The 18727-nt window shown below is 61.1% G+C and overlaps 2 protein-coding genes across 2 annotated transcripts; both read left to right on the forward strand.

Moving 5' to 3' along the window:
• On the forward strand, positions 1-4227 carry LOC308043977 (aminoacylase-1-like; the record flags this gene model as incomplete). Its single annotated transcript, XM_080350404.1, has 14 exons — positions 1-109; positions 746-810; positions 1378-1482; positions 1597-1691; positions 1879-1955; positions 2204-2293; positions 2539-2595; positions 2705-2778; positions 2880-2929; positions 3125-3269; positions 3353-3421; positions 3517-3596; positions 3875-3935; positions 4063-4227. The coding sequence occupies 14 exons, from the start codon at positions 1-3 to the stop codon at positions 4225-4227; spliced, it is 1242 nt and encodes a 413-aa protein (XP_080206530.1).
• Positions 4228-6152: 1925 nt separating this feature from the next.
• Positions 6153-17696, forward strand: SEMA3G (semaphorin 3G; the record flags this gene model as incomplete). Its single annotated transcript, XM_080350746.1, has 16 exons — positions 6153-6246; positions 10143-10303; positions 11281-11343; positions 12870-12989; positions 13617-13707; positions 13827-13943; positions 14176-14318; positions 14398-14512; positions 14626-14695; positions 14882-15026; positions 15301-15532; positions 15649-15740; positions 16009-16050; positions 16222-16447; positions 16991-17130; positions 17232-17696. The coding sequence occupies 16 exons, from the start codon at positions 6153-6155 to the stop codon at positions 17694-17696; spliced, it is 2316 nt and encodes a 771-aa protein (XP_080206872.1).
• Between the last annotated feature and the right edge of the window lie 1031 nt (positions 17697-18727).

Consider the following 18727-nt stretch of genomic DNA (forward strand, 5'->3'; position numbering starts at 1 on the left):
ATGGCACCCGGGAAGACTGGGAAGAGCACGGGGGCCTTGGAGGACCCCTCAGTTACGCTTTTCCGGGAGTACCTGAGGATTAACACCGTCCACCCCAAACCTGACTACGGTGAGGATGGGGTGAGGACAGGATGGGGAGCCATGCGGGAAACTGGCAACACAGCTTTGCAGCTCTGGTCTTTGGACCTGGATGCCCGAGTCCTTGGCCAGGGCTGTTTTGATTGTGGTGTTAAGGAGCAAACACCTTTGTGCCTTATCTCTACCGGCGTCTTTGATTGGGACAGAGACGTCTCTGCAACCAGACCTGCCTTTTCTTCCTCCAACCCCTTGCTCCAGGGGCCACCCCTTTCCACAGTGCCCTGGCTCTGGGACAGATGCTTGTAGCAACCCAGTGTAGATCTCCTTCTGTTAATGTTTCCATCTTCCCACTAAAGTACATTGAGATTTCTTTATTGGTGAGGAGCTCCTACATCTCCTATATATCTCCTACCGTCCCCCCTGAACTTGCCCCATTAAATTCTTATTTTTTCATGTTCCCCTAGTCCTTGCCCCAAAAGGGTGGTGACAAGCTGCCCCTGTCCCTGCTCCTGACTACTACTTGTGCCCAGAACCTCCATCACCTGCTGTCTCTGGTCACCTCTTTCCTTGGCCTGGGAGCCCCAGAGAGCCTTGGGGTCCCCGGGATGTAGCAGTGAGAGGGGAGGGAGATCCTGACGTAACCCTGGGCATCCCTGTTCCTCCTCAGATGCAGCCATCCAGTTTCTGGAGCGCGTTGGCACAGACCTGGGCTTGACCTGCCAGAAAGTGGAGGTGAGCGAGGCAAGGCGTGGGCTTCAGTTTACCCACCCATCCATCCATCCATCCATCCATCTCTCCCTCCGTGTGTGACTCCTTAGTGACTGGGCTGTTCCCCTGTCACTGCCCCAGAGCTGGGCAGGAGTGAATCGCCTCTGCCTGTAATCCTCTGCTGACCTGAGCCCTTCCTTAAGCTGGTATTTGGGCTGATCTCCGCTGACCTTTGTGGCTGCCTGTGCTATGATTAGCCGGGGACCTGGCAGGGTCATGTTGGCTGGGGACGTCTGTCCTGCTGGGCACCAGCTGTTCCAGGGGAGTCCTCGGCGCAGGGGGAAGACAGTGGATTTGTCTCCTGTCCTCCGTCTGGGTTGCAGCCAGGAGCTGGCACCCGCGCTCAGGCTGGCCCTGGGGTGCAGGCATACCTGCTTCTGCTGCCTGCCCTCTCCTAGTGGAGGAAGGGATGACTTGCCAGGTGGCATCAATAAACTTTACCCAGGCTGGTGCTTTTTGGCTCCAGCTGGCTGGTCGTAGCCCCTCTGTCCCCAGATGGGACCCCAGTGACATGCTGCCCTTGCTCCACAGGTGTGCCAGGGCTACGTGGTGCTGATCCTGACCTGGCCAGGCACCAACCCCCACCTGCGCTCCATCCTCCTCAACTCCCACACCGATGTCGTGCCCGTCTTTGAGGTGCTGGGACAGGGTGAGGGGTGGGGTGGGGATGGTGGGAAGACAAGGGGTGGCAGGCGAAGAGGAGTTGGTGCCTGCCATGTTCCTGTGCCATCATGGCCGCTGTCCCCACAGGAGCACTGGACTTACCCACCCTTTGAGGCTGTGAAGGACTCACAAGGCAACATCTATGCCCGGGGTGCCCAGGACATGAAGTGTGTCTCCATCCAGTGAGTGAAGGGCTCTGCGCCCACTGGGAAGGGAAGGAATGGGGATACCTCTGAGTGATGCAGGACAGGATGCCACCGTGCCCAGGGTCCCTAGGGCTGAGGGTGCCACCACTTGACCTCCTGGGGTAGCTCATCACACACCAGCCCCTCTCCTCTGTGATACCCAGGCACCACCTTCTTCCTGCAGGTACCTCGAGGCCATCCGAAGGCTGAAGACAGAGGGAAAAAGTTTTGCCCGCACCATACACCTCACCTTTGTGCCTGGTGAGTCCCCAGAATGTCCCCTCTAACAGGGACAGGAGGGGCTGGCAGCTGGGTGATGCGCAGGAGTTCCCTGTGGTGTGCCAGCCTCTCCAGATTTGGAGCTCATGTAGCTTGAAGCTGGAAGAGTTTCCATGTCCAAGGACATCGGGTGCACTAGTGGCACCTAGGCTAGCATGGAAGGAGGGCCAGGGTGCAGTGGGCCAGAGGATGCCCCAGTTCCTTCCTCCATGCCAGGCTTTCCCCCACAGATGAGGAGATGGGTGGCCACAAGGGCATGGAGGTGTTCGTGCAGCGTCCCGAGTTTCGAGCACTCAACGTGGGCTTTGCCCTGGACGAGGGTGAGTGGTGGCAGAGCTGGCACAAGGACGTGTCCCCTCTTGGCTTGCAGCCCTCTGCCTGTTGGCATCATCCCCTGGGCACTGGGACGCAGCATGGCTTCCAGGGACACTCTTGGGGGCTCCTTCACCCAAGCAGTGACGCACCCGGTGCCAGCCTGGAGGGGAGATGCTGCCAGGGCAGAGCAGGAGGAGGCATGTCATGGCATTTCTGTGCCCCACTGACCCCCCGGCTTTGCCCACTACAGGCCTGGCCAGCCCATCTGACACCTTCAGTGTCTTCTATGGTGAGAAGAGCCCATGGTGTGAGTAGCTGCATGCCCACCACCCCCTCCCTGGCTCTGCTGTGTGCTGGGGCGCTGGTGCTGCCCCTGGCATTCTGCTCAACATCTCCCTCTCCCCCCGCGGCCGCAGGGATAAAGGTGAAATGCATGGGCAGCCCTGGGCATGGGTCTCGCTTCATCAACAACACGGCAGCCGAGAAGATGGTAAGAGAGGGGGGTACTCACTGTGCACCCCCCTGCCCACCCTGGCACTGCCAGGTGCCCCTTTATAGAGCTGCTCCTCATCCCTGCCCTTCCCTCCCCAGCACAAAGTCATCAACTCCTTCCTGGCCTTCAGGGAGAGTGAGAGGCAGAGGTAGGAGATAGGCAGCGGGACGGTGGTGGCTTCAGTTCAGTCTGTGGAGGGGGCCCTTGGCATCCCAAGCCAGGCTCTGATCTGGTGCTGCTGCCCTGTGCCTCAGTTTCCCCATTTGGGGGTGGCGGCGGAGTGGGAGAGCGCTCCTCCTCCTCCGCGGGTAGCAGAGGGTGACTTTCCCTTGTGTCCTCCGAGGCTCAAGTCCGACTCAAGCCTGACCCTAGGGGATGTCACCTCTCTAAACCTGACCATACTGGAGGGGGGCGTCTCCTTCAATGTGGTGCCCTCTGAGATGGCAGTCGGCTTTGACATCCGCATCCCACCCACCGTGGACCTGAAGGTGGGTGTCACACCGGCCCCGCCCAGAAGGGGAGTGGGTTGGGGGATACCCCGCTCACACCCCTCCTCTTGTCTCTACCTCAGGCCTTTGAGGAGCAGGTGGCTGCGTGGTGCCGTGATGCTGGGGACGGTGTCACCTATGAGTTTTTCCAGGTGAAGGATCTTGGCCACTTGAGCACATCATGCCCATCCCTCCCCTGCCATGTGCCCCCCCACCTTGTCCCTCACCTGCCCTCTTCCTCCGTCAGAAATGCATGGACCAAAACGTCACCTCCACCGAGGATTCGAACCCGTGGTGGAAAGCCTTCAGTGGGGCCTGCAGGGACATGTAAGTAGTGTCCCAAGGAAGTGCAGGACCCTGGTGGGGTCATTCTCTGCTGGGAGCCAGAGGGTTCCCAGGAGTCTTGGGTCACGGCAGGGGTTATAGGAGGAGATGCTCTATGCTGTGCCAGGGCATCTTCTCCTGTCCCCCTAAAAGGGATGGGATTCATCATCCTGCAGGTGTCAGGGACCTTCCTGGCATGGTCACTTTCCCCACAGGGTGGCAGGGGGACAGGGGACCTGGTTGCCTTGCTGCCCATGCTGACGCAGGTTTTTGCTTGTCAGGAAGCTGCAGCTCAAGCTTGAGATCTTCCCAGCTGCCACTGACAGCCGCTACATCCGAGCAGTGAGTGCAATGCCAGTGCCCCCATGGGGCCCCCACCCGGGGTGGGATCTGCAGCCCCCAGCAGGAGAAATGCCAGAGCAGAGGGGTGCATGTGGGGGACCTCATCCTCTACCCTCCCCATCCCTAGGTAGGACACCCTGCTATCGGCTTCTCGCCCATGAACCGCACTCCGGTGCTGCTTCATGACCACAACGAGTTCCTCAACGAGCAAGTCTTCCTGCGGGGCATCGACATCTACGCCCAGCTCCTGCCTGCCCTGGCATCGGTGCCCCCACTGCCCGCTGAGGGCTGAGAGCCTGGGGAGGGGCAGGACGGGGGTGCCAAGCAGCAGGACACGAGGCTTTACAAAGAGAGCAGGGGTGGGCACAGCAAACACCAGCCAGTGTGCCGGGCACCAAGATGGTACCATCCCACGTTGGCTGCACTCAGGGCTGGCCTGATGGTGACACTTGTGCTGTGTGTCCTGTCTGTGCCATCAAAATCTGGGTCCCAACCGCCCCCTGGAGGTTGTGCCCATCTTGCCCAGGTGCCACCAGAGGCCCATGCTTGGGTGCCTCCTGCCTTTCCCGGTGTCAGCAGTGCCTGCCCCTGTCCCTGTGCCACCTCTGGCTGTGCTGGCTGTGGGGTGAGGGGCTGGCTGGTGCCCCTCTCTGCCTGCTCACGCCTTGTCCTGCCTCCCTGCCCGCCTGCCCGGGGAGCTGGGGCCAGTGCCACCCGTCCTTGCTGTGCACATCAATAAATCTCCTTGATAAGCAGGGCCAGGAGCAGGCGCTCTGTCTATCTGTCTGTCTGTAGCACTGCCCAGGGGCATCTCGGGGAGTTCGGGCACTGCAGATTTCCTAAGCACAGTGGGATCTGCTGGGGTGCTCTCTGGGGTTTGTGAGGCTGGGGGATGGTGCTGCGGGGAGGGTCCTGTCTGGGCAGGCTGTGGGGCAGCTCCTTGGGAGCCTCCGCTCCAGATCAGCTTTGAGGTGCCAGCAGGGCACAAGAGCAGCCAGTGGTTCTGGGCTTCATCCTGCTCCCTACACCAGTGCCTGCTGCCGTGCTGCTCCCCCAAACCCTCGGGTCCAGGCAGGCAGTGTGCGGGTCGGGGCAGGTAGCTGCCGCTTATCTGCCAGAGCTGCCCGCGGGCTGCATCTCCTCCTTGCTCTTACCCCACCCTTTACTGCTCCCCAGGACCTAGGGGTGCTGGATCTGTCCCAGAGCCACCCTGTGCCACCTGTCCCTGAGGTCTTCCCTGGGGAACCAGGGCAAAAGCCAGCTGAGGGCTCTAAGCCAAATTGGGGTGGTTTTACCCTGAGAGGGGGGGAGGGGGAGATGCAGAGCTGCTCCATTACGAAAGGTTGGAGGTGAGCCAAGGCCCCCACGTTGTCCTACCCTCCATTTTAATTAATAAAGCAGCTTCCACCCTGGGGATCTGGGGGTGGTGAAGCTGCCCTCATGCTGGTCTGAGAGCAGGGACGAGACTGGTGGGAAACCTGTATGGGTTCTCTGATGTCTCAAAGGGCCGTGTTCCTTGCCCTTGCAGCCCTGGAGGAGGATGGCACGGGCATGGTGTGGATGCCATGGGGTCTTGCTGCCTGGAGTCCCTGCTCTGGGTGCAGGTGAGCAGCCACCTTTGCAGGCAGACAGTGGTGGGTTCCTGCTGCCCTGTCCCCTGCCCTGTGGGTGCACCGAGGCTGTGTGCAGCACCCCATGCTCCACTTGGTCCTGCTCAGCCCCTTTGCCCAATTGGCCTGGTGTCCCCAACTGGCCTGGTGTCCCCAGCTTGTCTGGCTGCTGAGATGGGACCCAGGAGCCAGGTGCTTATTGGTGCTTGGAGATCACCCCACACTGAGTGTCCTTTTCAGGGGACACATGTGCTTGCCCTTTCCTACCCCTCCAGGAGGGCAAGGCTGGGGGACCCCACCTTGCTCCCCATCTTCAGAGATGAGCTGAAGGGGCTGGTGGAGTTACCTCATGGGGCGGGGGCAGGGGGGGGCGGGCTGCAGCAGAGCCTACACCGCTGGTGGCAGGCGACAGTTTGGGGGCATCCCGAGCTCTCGGGCCCCCCCTCGGGGGCTGGGGCCGGCCCGCCCCTCACGACACCCCCCGCGCACCCCCGCCGTCCCGGAGGATGGGGGGGGCGGCGGGGGCGTGCCGGGGCGGACCGGGGGCGGTCGGATGGCGGCCCCATAAGAACTCGGTGCCACCGGCAGTCCCGGCAGCGGCGGCGGGATGCGGCTGTGGGTGTCGGTGTGGATGTGCTGGCTGGGGGCTGCGCTGCTGGCGGCGGGGCGCAGCCCACCCCGGCTCCGCCTGCCCTATCGCGGTGAGCCGGGCCGGGGCACCTGCTGCGGGGTGAGGGGGTGATGGGAGGTGTCTGCCCAAACAGGGGTGTCCTCGGCTCCCCCCACGCGGGGGTCAGGAGGAGCCCCGGCTGTGGGCGCTGCGCCCTAAGTGCGGGTTTATAGAGGAGTTTATGCGGGGGGGCACCTTGTGCTTTCGGTGGGTGGCTGCTCGGCGTTATCCCGTTTCACACGCGGGACGGTGGGAGCCCCTGAGGAGGAGGAACGGGGGGAGACGAGTGACGGGGCAGGGGAATGCACCACCTCGCTGCTTCCCACGAGGGATCGTCTCCCACGTGGAGTGGGGGGAAACTGAGGCAGGGCGCTGTTCCAGCACTGGTGTGCTCTGGCATGTGGATAGGGTGGCCGCTGCGGTGCGTGGGTGCTCCCCTGGTGTGGGTATCCCCGTGGGTGCTCAGCACCCTGCCCGTGGCTGGGTGGGAGCCAGGCGGTCTCTCAGCTGCCCGGGGGGGTGCCTGGGTGCTGCTCAGCCTGGGCACTCCCGAGCCCTGCCGTGCTGGGAGGCGGGTGCTGGGGTGCCGGGGGGGCCCTTCGGGTGCTGTGCTGGGAGTGCTCGGTTTTAATTAAAACTCTCCCTGTGATCTTGCTCTGGCTCGCTGCATCCCCCGCTTTGCCAACTTAATCCACCGGCTGCTTCCAGCCAAACTTGACAGGAGTCTGGAGTGCCCCAATCTCCTTCTTCTTGCCTAAAAACAATGAACCTGCTCTTAGAAAAGTTAAAACAAAATAAATTGCATAATACATCTCTTTCCTCTTCTCAAAGAGTGGCGAGAACTGGGGTAGCCCAGCTCTCAGAGGGCCCCAGGACCTGCAGAGCACATCCCTGTGCCAGGGGAGATCTGCCACCTGCCCTGGTGCTGCCCGGGGGTCCTCTGGCCCTGAGGCAGGGGCTGGCAGTGTCCCTGGCTCTGTACTGGGGCTCCCTCCCTGCTACATGGGGGAAACTGAGGCACGGAGTGGCCCCGCTTACCCTGGGAGGGAGCAGGAGCCTGGGATGGCTCTCGGCTCTGCCCTGTGGTGGGATCGGTGCCCTCAGGTGGGGCTTGGCAGCAAGGCTGGCAGGTTTGGGGGCCCGGCAGAGCTTGGTCGTGGGGCTCAGGGTTTGGCTGGGTATCTGAACCGCTCCAGCCCAAAGTCGTGCTTTGCCATTCCCCAGGTGCAAGGGGCTCCCCAGGGCTGGGCGGGCTCCTCAGCCTCCCGTGGGGAGGGAGCAACCTTTTGAAGCTTTTTTCTTCTTCTTAAGCTGATTATTCTGTTCCTCTTCCAAATTGGAAACAGAAACTGAAATTTCCCATGAAACAAATTCTGCCACCGCCTTCTCCCTGGGGGGAAGAAAAAGAAAATGAAAATTTCAATTAAAACCATTAGACGCCTCTGAAATGAAAACCGGGGTGAAGTGAAGCTGCTTGCGCTTAGCTCGTCGGCTTGGACTGTGTGTGGCTGGTGGCTCAACATTTGGGGTAGCCATAGGGGAAGGTGTCACGCTATGGGTGCAGGGGTGGCTGTGTCCCCACCTCTTCTCTCTCTCACTTCAAGCTGCTCTTTTCCTTCTCCTTTGACTTCCAGCACTGGCTTTTATAAGAGAGGAAAAAGCATTTTGCTGCTGTGCATGAGTAGCATCACAGCGCAGCCCGGTGCCCCCTGAGGTCTCCACTGTCTCCCCCAAAGGACCCCCATCCTGCTGCAGTGGTGCTTGGGGGGTGGCTTCTATGGGACCCCCACCTTGGGGGTAAAGGGGTGCTGGGGATGGGTGGAGCATGTCAGGGTGCTGCTCCCTGGGGGGGGAAGCCAGGGGAGGGGAAGGCGCCCAGAGCCTGTGTAACCTGAGGCGCAGGAGGAATTTGTTGGGGCTGGGGGAGTGGGGGAAGTCTTGCCTGAAACAATAAAAGGAGCTCAATGACTTTGCCAATGTTATTCTGAGCTGGGAAAATATTATTGCTGGGCAAGAATAGAAGGAGACGACAGCGTTTTCCTGTGCTGGGCCTGGCGATACGGAAGGACCCAAGATGCTGAGAGGGCAAGGGGAGGAGGGGACCCCCATGCGACATGGGGTGGAGGGGTCCCCGGTGCCTAATGTCAACTCTTCTTGCAGCACAGAAGTCTTCCTGGTGAGGATGGAGCCGCCGGGGCTGTATCCCTCCACACCACCAGCATCACCATTTAGGGCACTGGGACTGCCCTTGAGTGACTTGGTGGGGATGGGAGCTGTGTGTGATGGGGTACAGGTGGCCATTCCCCCCTTGTGGATGGATCTTGCTTCCCTTGTAGGTCCCAGAAGAAGCATTTCCTACCAGAATGGGATCATTGTGTCACTGGCCACCTTCTCACTGGAGGTGACAAATGTCCCCCCAGCAAGAGCAGGGTTTGGCACCCCAGTGCACTGGGCTGCTGGCCACTCTGCTTGTCCCACCACCACCTCCCCTCGCATGGGGACATGTGTGGCGGATGCTCTGGCTGGGGGTTTCCCGGGGGTCAGCAGTGGCAGCTGGCAGCCTTCCCCAGCGCAGGGTTTCTGGGGACACGGCTGTGCTCATCAATGGCGCTTTGTCCTCCTCTGCCTGGTGGGTGCAGTGGCTGGGACAGGGTTTCAGAGCCTCGTGAAGCTGAACCGCTCCCTCTTGCCCTTTTCCTCTGTGGCGGCTGGGTGGGCGCCACCGTGACGGGGTTTTCTGCTTGCTGACTCGAAAAGTCATTTCCCATTAGGAGCCAGTCATGCCACTGCCCCCACATTGTCATCAGTGTGAGGGTCCTCTCTGCATCCTATGGGGCTCGGGCTTGGACCTGCTTTGGAAGCCTTGATCATCAGACCCTGTTGCTTTGGGATGTGATGTCTGTTCCAGGGATACAGTGTCCCTGTGCTAGTGCCTTTTTCCAAGCACTGTCACCATGCCATGGTGGGAGGAAGCCTCCATGGCACTGGCGTCTGATAGTGGTAGTGATGGGCTCTGTGTGTCTGTTTTCCCATGGCATTGGCTGGGTGCCTCCTATTGCATCTCCAGCTCACACCTGGGGAGGACAGGACCTCTGCTCACCTCATGTCCACTCTCACTGTCTTCCTGGCCTCTGTGCGGGCCCGGCCCGGGGCTGGCAGCCGGCACAGCCTTTGCCAGGCTCTTGCAGAGCCCGACTTGCTGTGGCACAGCCATGGTATGACCTAGGGGTGGTTGAGCTGAACCTTGCCAGAGGTAAACTTGTCCAGGACCTTGTTGCCTGCTGGCTCTGTGGCTTTGTCCTTGCCTGGGAGGGAGAGCAGCACCCTGGGCTGGGGGAGGCTGGGTTGCTTGTGCGTCTGGGAAGGGATGGAGGTGGATGCTGCTGCTTGCAGTGTCTGGGAGCAGCTCTTCTGCTGGCCCCAGGATGGCTCCATGATGCTCAGAATCAGCAGCTCAGAGGGACACTGCTGCCTCTGCACCCATTACAGCCCCTGAGAAAACTAGGACCCCTTGGTGCCGCCACTGATGTGGGAGGCTGAACATCCTTTCACATTTCCCAGGCAGGTGTGAAGGGTGTTCGGAGGCTGGGAGCCCACACAGCACTTGTGGTTGTGTTACCCCACTCTGTTTTCCTTTGCCACAATGCCTGTTTGCCACAGCATCCTTCAATGGCTGGCCCTCAGGTGGAGAGGGCCTGGGGGTGCAAGAGGGCACTTACCTGTGGGATGTTACCCATCACTTGTCCCTCCTGTCCTCATGTTGAGTGGGCTGTGGGCTGGTGTTCAGGGGACCTCAGCGTGCACAGCAGGATGAACCACAGGCTTGAGGCAAGTGCTTGTACCCATGGCCAGGAGGGGACATTTAAGGTCCTGCAGGTCTTTGGGGCCGGGATGACTCCTCTTGGTGCTTTCCTCCCTCTCCGGCAGAACTTTTGGGGACCAACCGCTCCGTTCTCTTCTTTGGCCACCGAGGCTTCCTGGGCTTCCGCTCCCTCTACCTGGATGAGTACCGTGACCGGCTCTTCATCGGGGGGAAGGATGTGCTCTACTCGCTGCTCCTGGACGGGGCCAGCGCAGATGCCAAGGAGGTGAGCTGGGTTCAGCTGAGCCCCCCGCAGTCTCTGTCCCCGCCCTGCGCACCCCTCTCCCCTCTGAGCAGATGCTACCCGGCTGAGCCAAGCAAAGCCACCCTGAAACAAGACCTGCTCTAGGAATGGCCCTGTCTCAAGTGCCCCAAAATGCATCTGTAAACCTGGACTGCCTGGCAAGGGAGGGCTGGCCTTGGTTGCTGCGGGCAATTAGTGATTAATCGTGGTTTGCAGCCAGTGGCACAGCCCACCACAGTCCTGGGTGCTGAGACCCCACTCTACTAAAAAGCTGTAATTGAAACAGTGAGTGCTCCCCAACGCCATCTGGGCATCCCCTTCATAGGCCAAATATACAGCTGAAAGCCTGCAGAGACAAGGAGCTAACAGCATTCATCACTGCAATGAGCTGTGCCAGGACCCAGCTGGAAAAGCCCCCAGACCTCTCCAAGCCTCTTGGTGGGAGAGGTGACAGACAAGAGCACCAATGCTGAGTGGTGATTCCCCTCTCCCTTCACCCTCTCCTCTACAACTTCTTGGATTGTTTTAAACGTGTCTCTGGGCCATTTCCAGCAGCAGAAAGTGGAGAAGGAAATGAGGTGCCCTCAGCATGCTGGGTCACTGCAACGGGGTCAAGGGCTTGTGTACCCAAGCTGCCCCTGGTCCAAGAGCTGTTGAAGGCTGTGGGGGACTTGGACTCCATCTCTCCTTACTGTCCCCATACCACCCACAAGTCCCCACCTTCCAGGCCAGCTCTGGCCATCCGCAGTGTGACCCCCCAAAACCAGCCCGGCTGTGGGCTGTGACCACTGGGGTGCATTGCCCAGGAAGGTGGGTCCTGCTGGGGCTCTGAGGAGCTGCTGGTCCCTCTCTCTGCCCGTCTCTCCATCCCTGTGCCATCAGCAGCCAGGGGACATGTGTTTGCACGGCTGAGCTCCTGCTGTCCCTGCTCCTGCTCCAACAGGTCCTTTGTGTTTCAGATCTACTGGCCTCCCCTCCCTGGGCAGACGGAGGAGTGTTTTCGGAAGGGGAAGGACCCAAGGGTGAGTCTCACCCATGTGTGCTCTGCCCTGAGCTGGGGGGGTCCCCTTGTGGGCCAGGGCTGTGCCATGTCACCTCATGGGAGATGGCCCTGGGCGGGGGTCACAGACCGGTTAATGCCAGAGCAGAGCAAGAGGTTATCCTGGTGCATGAGGGAAACTGAGGCAAGGAGTTGGTTACCAAGCCTGGCCATGCGAGGTGCTTGTGCTGGGCTCTGGCAATCTCATCTCTGGGGCTCCGATCAGCCCCGTGGTCGCAGAGCCAGGGTCAGCATGTCCCAAACATGGCTGTACCAAGTGAGCAGCAATAGCTGGGCTGGGAGACTGCAGCTCAGAGGCACTGAAACCCCCATGCTCTGCTCCAGACCCCTACAACGTGGTCTGGCCCATCCTGGCCACCTCTGATGGTGGGAAATGTGTAGCTGACTCAGGTTCAGCGACCTTGCTCACCAAACCTTGCCACTCTTTGCACCCCCCTGTTCGATATGAAACAGGACTATGATGGGGAAAAAGTCCCCAAGGCTCCCCTGGCCCAGACAAATTGCTCCCGGGAGTCCCCCTCCTGCTCCATGTGTTTATTTTACAAGCTCTCACCGACAGATTCAAGATGGGGCAGACTCGACCTTTTATTTTTCTTGAACATACATATTTTTTTTAGACCTGCTATTTTAGAGGCTCTTTGCAAAGGGAAAATAAACAGCAGGGAGGCTGGGAACCCCCGGGGCAGCTCGGTGGCGGTGTTCCCAGCAGACGAGGGGCCTCGTGTCCTGCCGAGGGGGATGGTGGGGGCAGGCAGGACTGGCGCTGGCTGGGGGGAGCTGCCAAGCTAACGATGGTGATGCCCGAGCAGAAGGATGGGAGCCCTTTCCCAGCAGGAACTGCCAGGACAGAAGTGGCAGGTCTGCGGCCCCGGGGGTGCCACTGCTGGTGGTCCCTGGTGGAAGGGGACAGCCCCAGACAGTAGAAGTCGGGGCTGTTCTGGAGACAGCCGAGGATGCCTGTGGGTATCCGTCTTTGTCTCCTGCATTTCCTCCTTTTGTTTCATCCCTAGTGTGAGCAGGAACACGATGGGGAAGGATGTCCCTGCATCTGGTCACGTCCTGGGCGCTGGGAAAAGGAGGGTCCCCCAGGGGACTGAGTGTAGGAGCTGCCACCAGGAGATGGCTCGGCAGGTGACCTTGCTGCCCTGGATGACACATAGGTGTCTGTGGGCAGGAGATACCCAGGTACCAGCCGGGCCATGCGTGGTTCCCCCAGGGATGCTCTCAGCAGCAGGAGGACCAGTAAAAAGCCCCATCTTTTTGCAATGGGCTGGGGTCTCCTCAGATGAAGTCGGTGCCAGCCCTGTGGGTGGGTGCAAGCTGCCACCTCGCACCTCTGGCACCGGGGTGAAGGCAGAGAGCCTGGGTGCAGCCTAGGGAGCCAGGGCTGGGGCTCACCCATTGTTGTAGGGCCCCAGGCAGAGGCAGGGAGCTGGGGGTGGGCATCAAGCCCCCTGTGATCCTTTCCCTCCCTTGCTCTTCCCCCAGACCGACTGTGCCAACTACGTCCGCGTGCTGCACCCCTACAACCGGACCCACCTGCTGGCCTGCGGGACGGGCGCCTTCCACCCCATCTGTGCCTTCATCTATGTGGGGCACCGCGGCGAGGTAGGGCAGGGCAGCACCGCGGTGGCTGCCCACTCTGAGCATCCCTGACAGGACACCCCCGGGAGTAGATCCCCACCTTCTGCCTCCTTCATGGGTGGCTTTGGGATGGCATGGGGATGCTGAATATGGTGTTCGCCCCATGCTGAATACTGGAGGGGGGCTGTCAGGAGCCAGCTCCCTGTTGCCCCATCTCCCCCACCTTTCTGGCCTGGTATTGCCTTATCAGACATGTCCCCTGGGGCTGGTGTCCTGCCAGGGACTGTGGTATGGGTGGGGTTTCCTTCTCTCACAGCTCATTGCTCATAAATCAGGTTGGCTGGGGTGGAAAGAGAGGTCCCCCATCCCCTCCTCACAGCTGGGCACTGTGCAGGCAGAGCCAACCCTGCCCATACCACAGTGCCTCCGACCAGGAGATGGGCAAGCGTTGGGGCTGGTGGGTCCCTCTGGTTGCTGTGCATCCCCATAGCATCAGCCTTGCCCCAAAAAGCACAGATCCTACTCCCAGATGATCTCTTTGGCAGTGTTTGGGCTGTGGATGCAGGGAGGCAGGAACCAGCCCCAGCCCTGCGTGCCCAGGCACAGCCTGGGGACTCACCTGCCTGCTCCCTGCCTGTCCCCCTTGCCCAGCACACCTTCAGCCTGGAGTCCGCCAGCGTGGAGCCCGGCCGGGGCAGGTGCCCACTCGAGCCCAGCCATGCCTTCACCAGCACTGTCATCGGTGGGTTGTGTTCCTTGGGAACCAAGAGCCCTTGGGGTGCTGGGACTGGGGACGGTCCTGGTGCCAGTCCCTGTGTCAGCCGGGCTGTCTCTCAGCCCCGCGGCGAATGTCTTTGCCAGGTGGAGAGCTGTATGCTGGCCTCACCGCAGATTTCTTGGGCCGTGATCCCGGCATCTTCCGCAGCATGGGGACCCGCTCTGCCTTGCGCACTGAGGTGGACCAACGCTTACTGAATGGTAACAGCTCCTCCTGCCCCTTTATCCCCCAAGCTGGGCTAATGCTGGGGACCAGGAGCCTTGAGCACCCGCTGGCCATGGTGTGACATCCTCTGTGCTGGGGAAAGACACTGGGGCAGTGTGGCCTGGGGGGGTTCTCCTGGTTCCCATCCCGCCTCAGTGTGGTGCGGGGGTCTGGAGGCAGCGGCTGTGCCCTCTCACGCCACCTGATGCAACCAGCTCCCATTTGCAGACCCCAAATTCGTGGCAGTCCACTTGATCCCGGACAACAACGACAAGGACAATGACAAAGCCTATTTCTTCTTCACGGAGAAGGTGGTGGAGGCGGACAGCAAGGAGTATGCCATTGTCAGCCGGGTGGCACGGGTCTGCGTGGTGAGATGCTCACAGGAACCGCGCGGGACAGGGATGTGCCAAGTCACAGCAGTGGCCCTGATGTTTCCTCTCCCTGCAGAACGATGCTGGAGGCCAGAGGGTGCTGGTCAACAAGTGGAGTACCTTCAACAAAGCCCGGCTAGTGTGCTCTGTCCCCGGCCCTGGTGGCATTGACACTCACTTTGATGAGCTGGGTAAGGGGTGTGTGGAGCTAGGGACCTCACTGGGGGTGGACCCTTGGTTGGTGGCTTCAGCAAGCTCCTGGGATTCCAAGAGAACCTCCACAGCTTGGGTTTCTCATCCCCAGAGGATATCTTCCTGCTGAGGACAAAGGATGGGAAGAGCCCGGAGATCTATGCCCTCTTCAGCACTGTCAGGTAGGTGGTCCAGCCCCAGTCTCTGGGGACATACAGCTGCAACCACCCATGACCCAGGCTGTTCCCCAGCCTCCCCCAGCTCTGCCCTGGTCTGTATGGAGATGTCAGCTCTCCCAAGTTCCCCACTGATGCCGCTGGCTGGCTCTGAGTGTGGCTCTGCTTACCCCATCCACTGTCTCCTTTCAGCCATGTCTTCCAGGGCTCTGCTGTCTGTGTGTACCGCATGGCTGACATCCGGGAGGTCTTCAACGGGCCCTTTGCCCACCGGGAGAGCCCCCACCACCAGTGGGGTGCCTACGAGGGCAGGGTGCCCTACCCACGGCCTGGCGTGGTGAGCGACTCCCCGGGCCACCAGGTCCCCTTCGCTCCTCTGATTGCTCTTCTTGGAGGGTGATGGGGCTGATCCTCCATCTTCTCACCTGCTGGGATGGGCTCCCTGTGGAAACCACATGGGATGGCTGGGAAGCGAGGTCTGGGAAGGGGTGAAGGAGATGGATCCCAAATGGGAAGGCAGGGAGGGACCCAAAGCAGCTCTGTGGGGTGGTGGAGGGAGAAGGAGGGTGCTGTGGTGGCCAGGCTGAGCTGGTGCCTTCTGGTCCCCACAGTGCCCCAGCAAGACCACCAACCAGCCCCGGTGGCAGTTCGGCACCACCAAGGACTTTCCTGACGAGGTGCTGCACTTTGCCCGTGCACACCCCCTTATGTACAAGCCCGTGTACCCCCGGCACCGCCGGCCCCTCCTGGTGAAGACCGACCTGCCCCACCGCTTGCACCAGCTCGTGGTGGACCGGGTGGAGGCTGAGGATGGGCAGCATGACGTCCTCTTCCTCGGGACAGGTGAGCAGCAGGAACAGCGTGCAGGGAGGAGCCCTGGCGCTGGGGCTACTGGTGGCCATGACACAGGGGGGTGTGATGGCAGAATGCTCAGACCTCCAGCCTCCTCCTCCTTGCAGATGCCGGCTCAGTGTTGAAGGTGGTGGTCCTGCAGAAGACAAGCTCAGTCACAACTGAGGAAATTGTCCTGGAGGAGCTGCAGGTTTTCAAGGTGCCATTTGCTGCTCTGCATGCAAGGGAGGGAGGCAGCGGGGTGGGCTCAGGGTGGGGACGTGGCTAAGGATGGATGTTGAGGGCTGTCATTGCACTATTGGGGACTGGGAGGTCTCACGGCTGTGAGGGCAGAGGGTGGCTGGGGGTGTTCTCACTGTCCCCAAAAGCATTCCCAGTGTGCCCCCAGACCTCTGGCACCTCTGAATGAGCTGGGCTTTCCAAGGTGAGGCTTTCACCAAGCTCACACCCACTCACCACCCCTGCAGGTGCCCGTGCCCATCACCCAGATGGAGATCTCTGTCAAACGTGTGAGTATGGATAAGGCTCAGCCATGGGGCTGGGGACATGGCAGGTGACCAGGAGGGACTGAGTGGTTGTCACCAGCCTCTTGAAGCCCACATGGTGCTTGCCCTGGGGATCCCCGCTGGGGCTGTGCCTATGGGGGCTGCGGCATCACCATCCTGGTGCCGTTCCCCCAGCAAACACTCTACGTGGGCTCCAGCCTCGGGGTGGCCCAGGTGCGGCTGCACCGGTGTGAGACGTACGGTACAGCTTGTGCCGAGTGCTGCCTGGCCAGGGATCCCTACTGCGCCTGGGACGGCACCGCCTGCACCCACTACCAGCCCTCGGGTAAGCGCCGCCACCGCCGCCAGGACATCCGCCACGGCAATCCTGTGCACCAGTGTCTGGACCAGAACCTGACTGGTGAGAGACTGGGGGGGTCCACAGGGCTGAGGAGCTCATCCAGGTGTCCTGAGATTTTCAGTCACCTCAGCACACAGAGGGACTTGTGGCCACAGAATCGTAGACTAATTTGAGCTGGAAGGGACCTTCAAAGCTCATTTAGTCCAACCCCCTGCAATAGGCAGGGACATCTTCACCCAGATCAGGTCGCTCAGAGCCCCATCCAGCCTGGCCTGGGATATCTCCAGGGATGGGGCATCCACCATCTCTCTGGGCAACCCGGGCCAGTATTTTACCACACTCGTAAAAAAAATTCTTCCTCATGTCCTGCCTGAATCTCCCCTCCTTTAGTTTAAAACCACTACCCCAGGTGGGCTGGGGCACCCTTGTCTCTGTGTCCCTTAGACCAAGGGTGCCCCAAGGGAAGGTGGGTGTTGTCTGTCCCCAGGGAGATGGGGAGAAGGGGACTGAAGCCACACAGTGGCCCTGGGCAGGGGGTGACACCCAGGTACGTGGAAGCCTGGCTGTGCCCTCCCCATGAGCCTACGTCTCTCTGTGCCGCAGTGGATGATTTTGAGAACGTTGAAGAGAAGGTGCTGTATGGGGCAGAGGAGAACAGCACCTTCCTGGAGTGCACCCCCCGCTCCCCGCAGGCCACCGTGCAGTGGTTTGTCCAGAGACCCCCTGACGAGCAGCGGGATGAGGTGAGGCTGCCCCCGTGCCTGCTGTGCTCACCCTGTGAGGACATAGCGGGGATATGGGGCCAGATCTGGACCCCACCCCACAACCTTGTGGTGGCCAATAGGTGAAGACAGACGAGCGGATCCTGCAGACGGAGCAAGGGCTGCTTTTCCGCAAGCTGCACCGCCACGACGCTGGCATCTACTACTGCAAGACCCTGGAGCACGGCTTCACACAGACAGTGGCCAAGACAGCCCTGGAGGTGCTCACCAGTGAGCAGCTGGCACACACCGTCCCCCGGGAGCGAGGGGACGAACCCCTGCGCCCACTTTGCTCTGAGCCCCGGCTGGTGCCGCAGGCTCCCAAAACCTGGTTCAAGGACATCATGCACCTCATCAGCTCCCAAAACCTGCGGCGGGTGGAGGAGTACTGTGCCCGCCTCTGGTGCAGCAGCCGTCCCCACCACCGCAAGAGCAAGCTGGCCCACACCAAGCACGCCCTGGCCGGGGTGGATGTGGGCAGGAAGGGACGGGCGGCCAAACCCCACGGGGAGAAAAACCGCGTGCCCCGGCAAGCGGTGGCTACTTAGGGCAGGGAAATGGCTGTGAGGCGGCTGGGGATGAGGACAGGCTCCCCATGCTGCTGGTTGCCCTGGGGGACTCCTGTCCTGGCGGGTGCCTTGCAGCGGGGCCAGACTCGTCCCTCTGTCCCCCCTAACTGTGGTGGACATGACGCCAGGGCTGGCTCCTGGGCAGGTCTCTGTCACCCTCTGTGGCTGCAGGGCTATCTCCGAAATGGCTGGTGTGGTGGTATGCATCAGCCCCACAGCTGGGTGCTGTAGTGGGTGTGGGGCCACTGTCACTGAGGTGACACCGCAATGCCATCACCCCGGGAGCTTGCTGGCTTTCCACAAATAAAGACGCTGAGCCTGGCGCCGTGGGGAGCGGCTGACAGCTCCAGGCTCTTGCAACGGGGCCTGGGAAAGATGACGCCTGCTCTCATGGGGGGGCAAAAAACTGAGAATCAGGTCAATCAGCTTCCATGCCCAGGATGAGCCCCACTGTCCACTGCACCTGGGGAGCCAGAGCCTTGTTGTGTGTACCCAGGGGGACAGGGCTCCACTCAGCTGTCCCTGTGGCACCAGGATGTGCTCAGCGGTGCCAGCCTGTGTGTGGGTCCAGCTCCCTCCTTCTCCCCCGCCCCCCCCAGCCACAGACCGTTTTAGGGATGGGCAGAATCAGGGAGGAAAGTAAATGTCTGTGGGCAGGTTAGACTCGCTCCTGGGTAAACACGGGAGAGGCACCAATGCCAGCACTGTCAGTGTGCCCAGGTGGGAGTGGGGACATGCAGAAGAAGGTGGCCCCACCGCAGTTTGGGGGGCTGCACGCCAGCCTGGGTGTGTTTCTGGTAGTTGGTGGCCCTGCAGGGCTGGGTGGGACAAGGCTGGTTTTGGAGGGCTCAATGCTGCCTGGTGGAGGTAAACCAGCTCCCAGGGCTTCCCCCAAATGCAGGGTTGGGGGGTGGGTGTGTGGGAAGCCCCCAGCTGCCAGCGCCATCCCAGGCTGCCGGCAAGGTGCTCACTGGCTTTTCTCACCCGACATGAGCTCACTGGCCTCAGTG

Source organism: Nesoenas mayeri, assembly GCF_963082525.1.
Source record: "Nesoenas mayeri genome assembly, chromosome: 10".
Classification (NCBI taxonomy): domain Eukaryota; kingdom Metazoa; phylum Chordata; class Aves; order Columbiformes; family Columbidae; genus Nesoenas; species Nesoenas mayeri.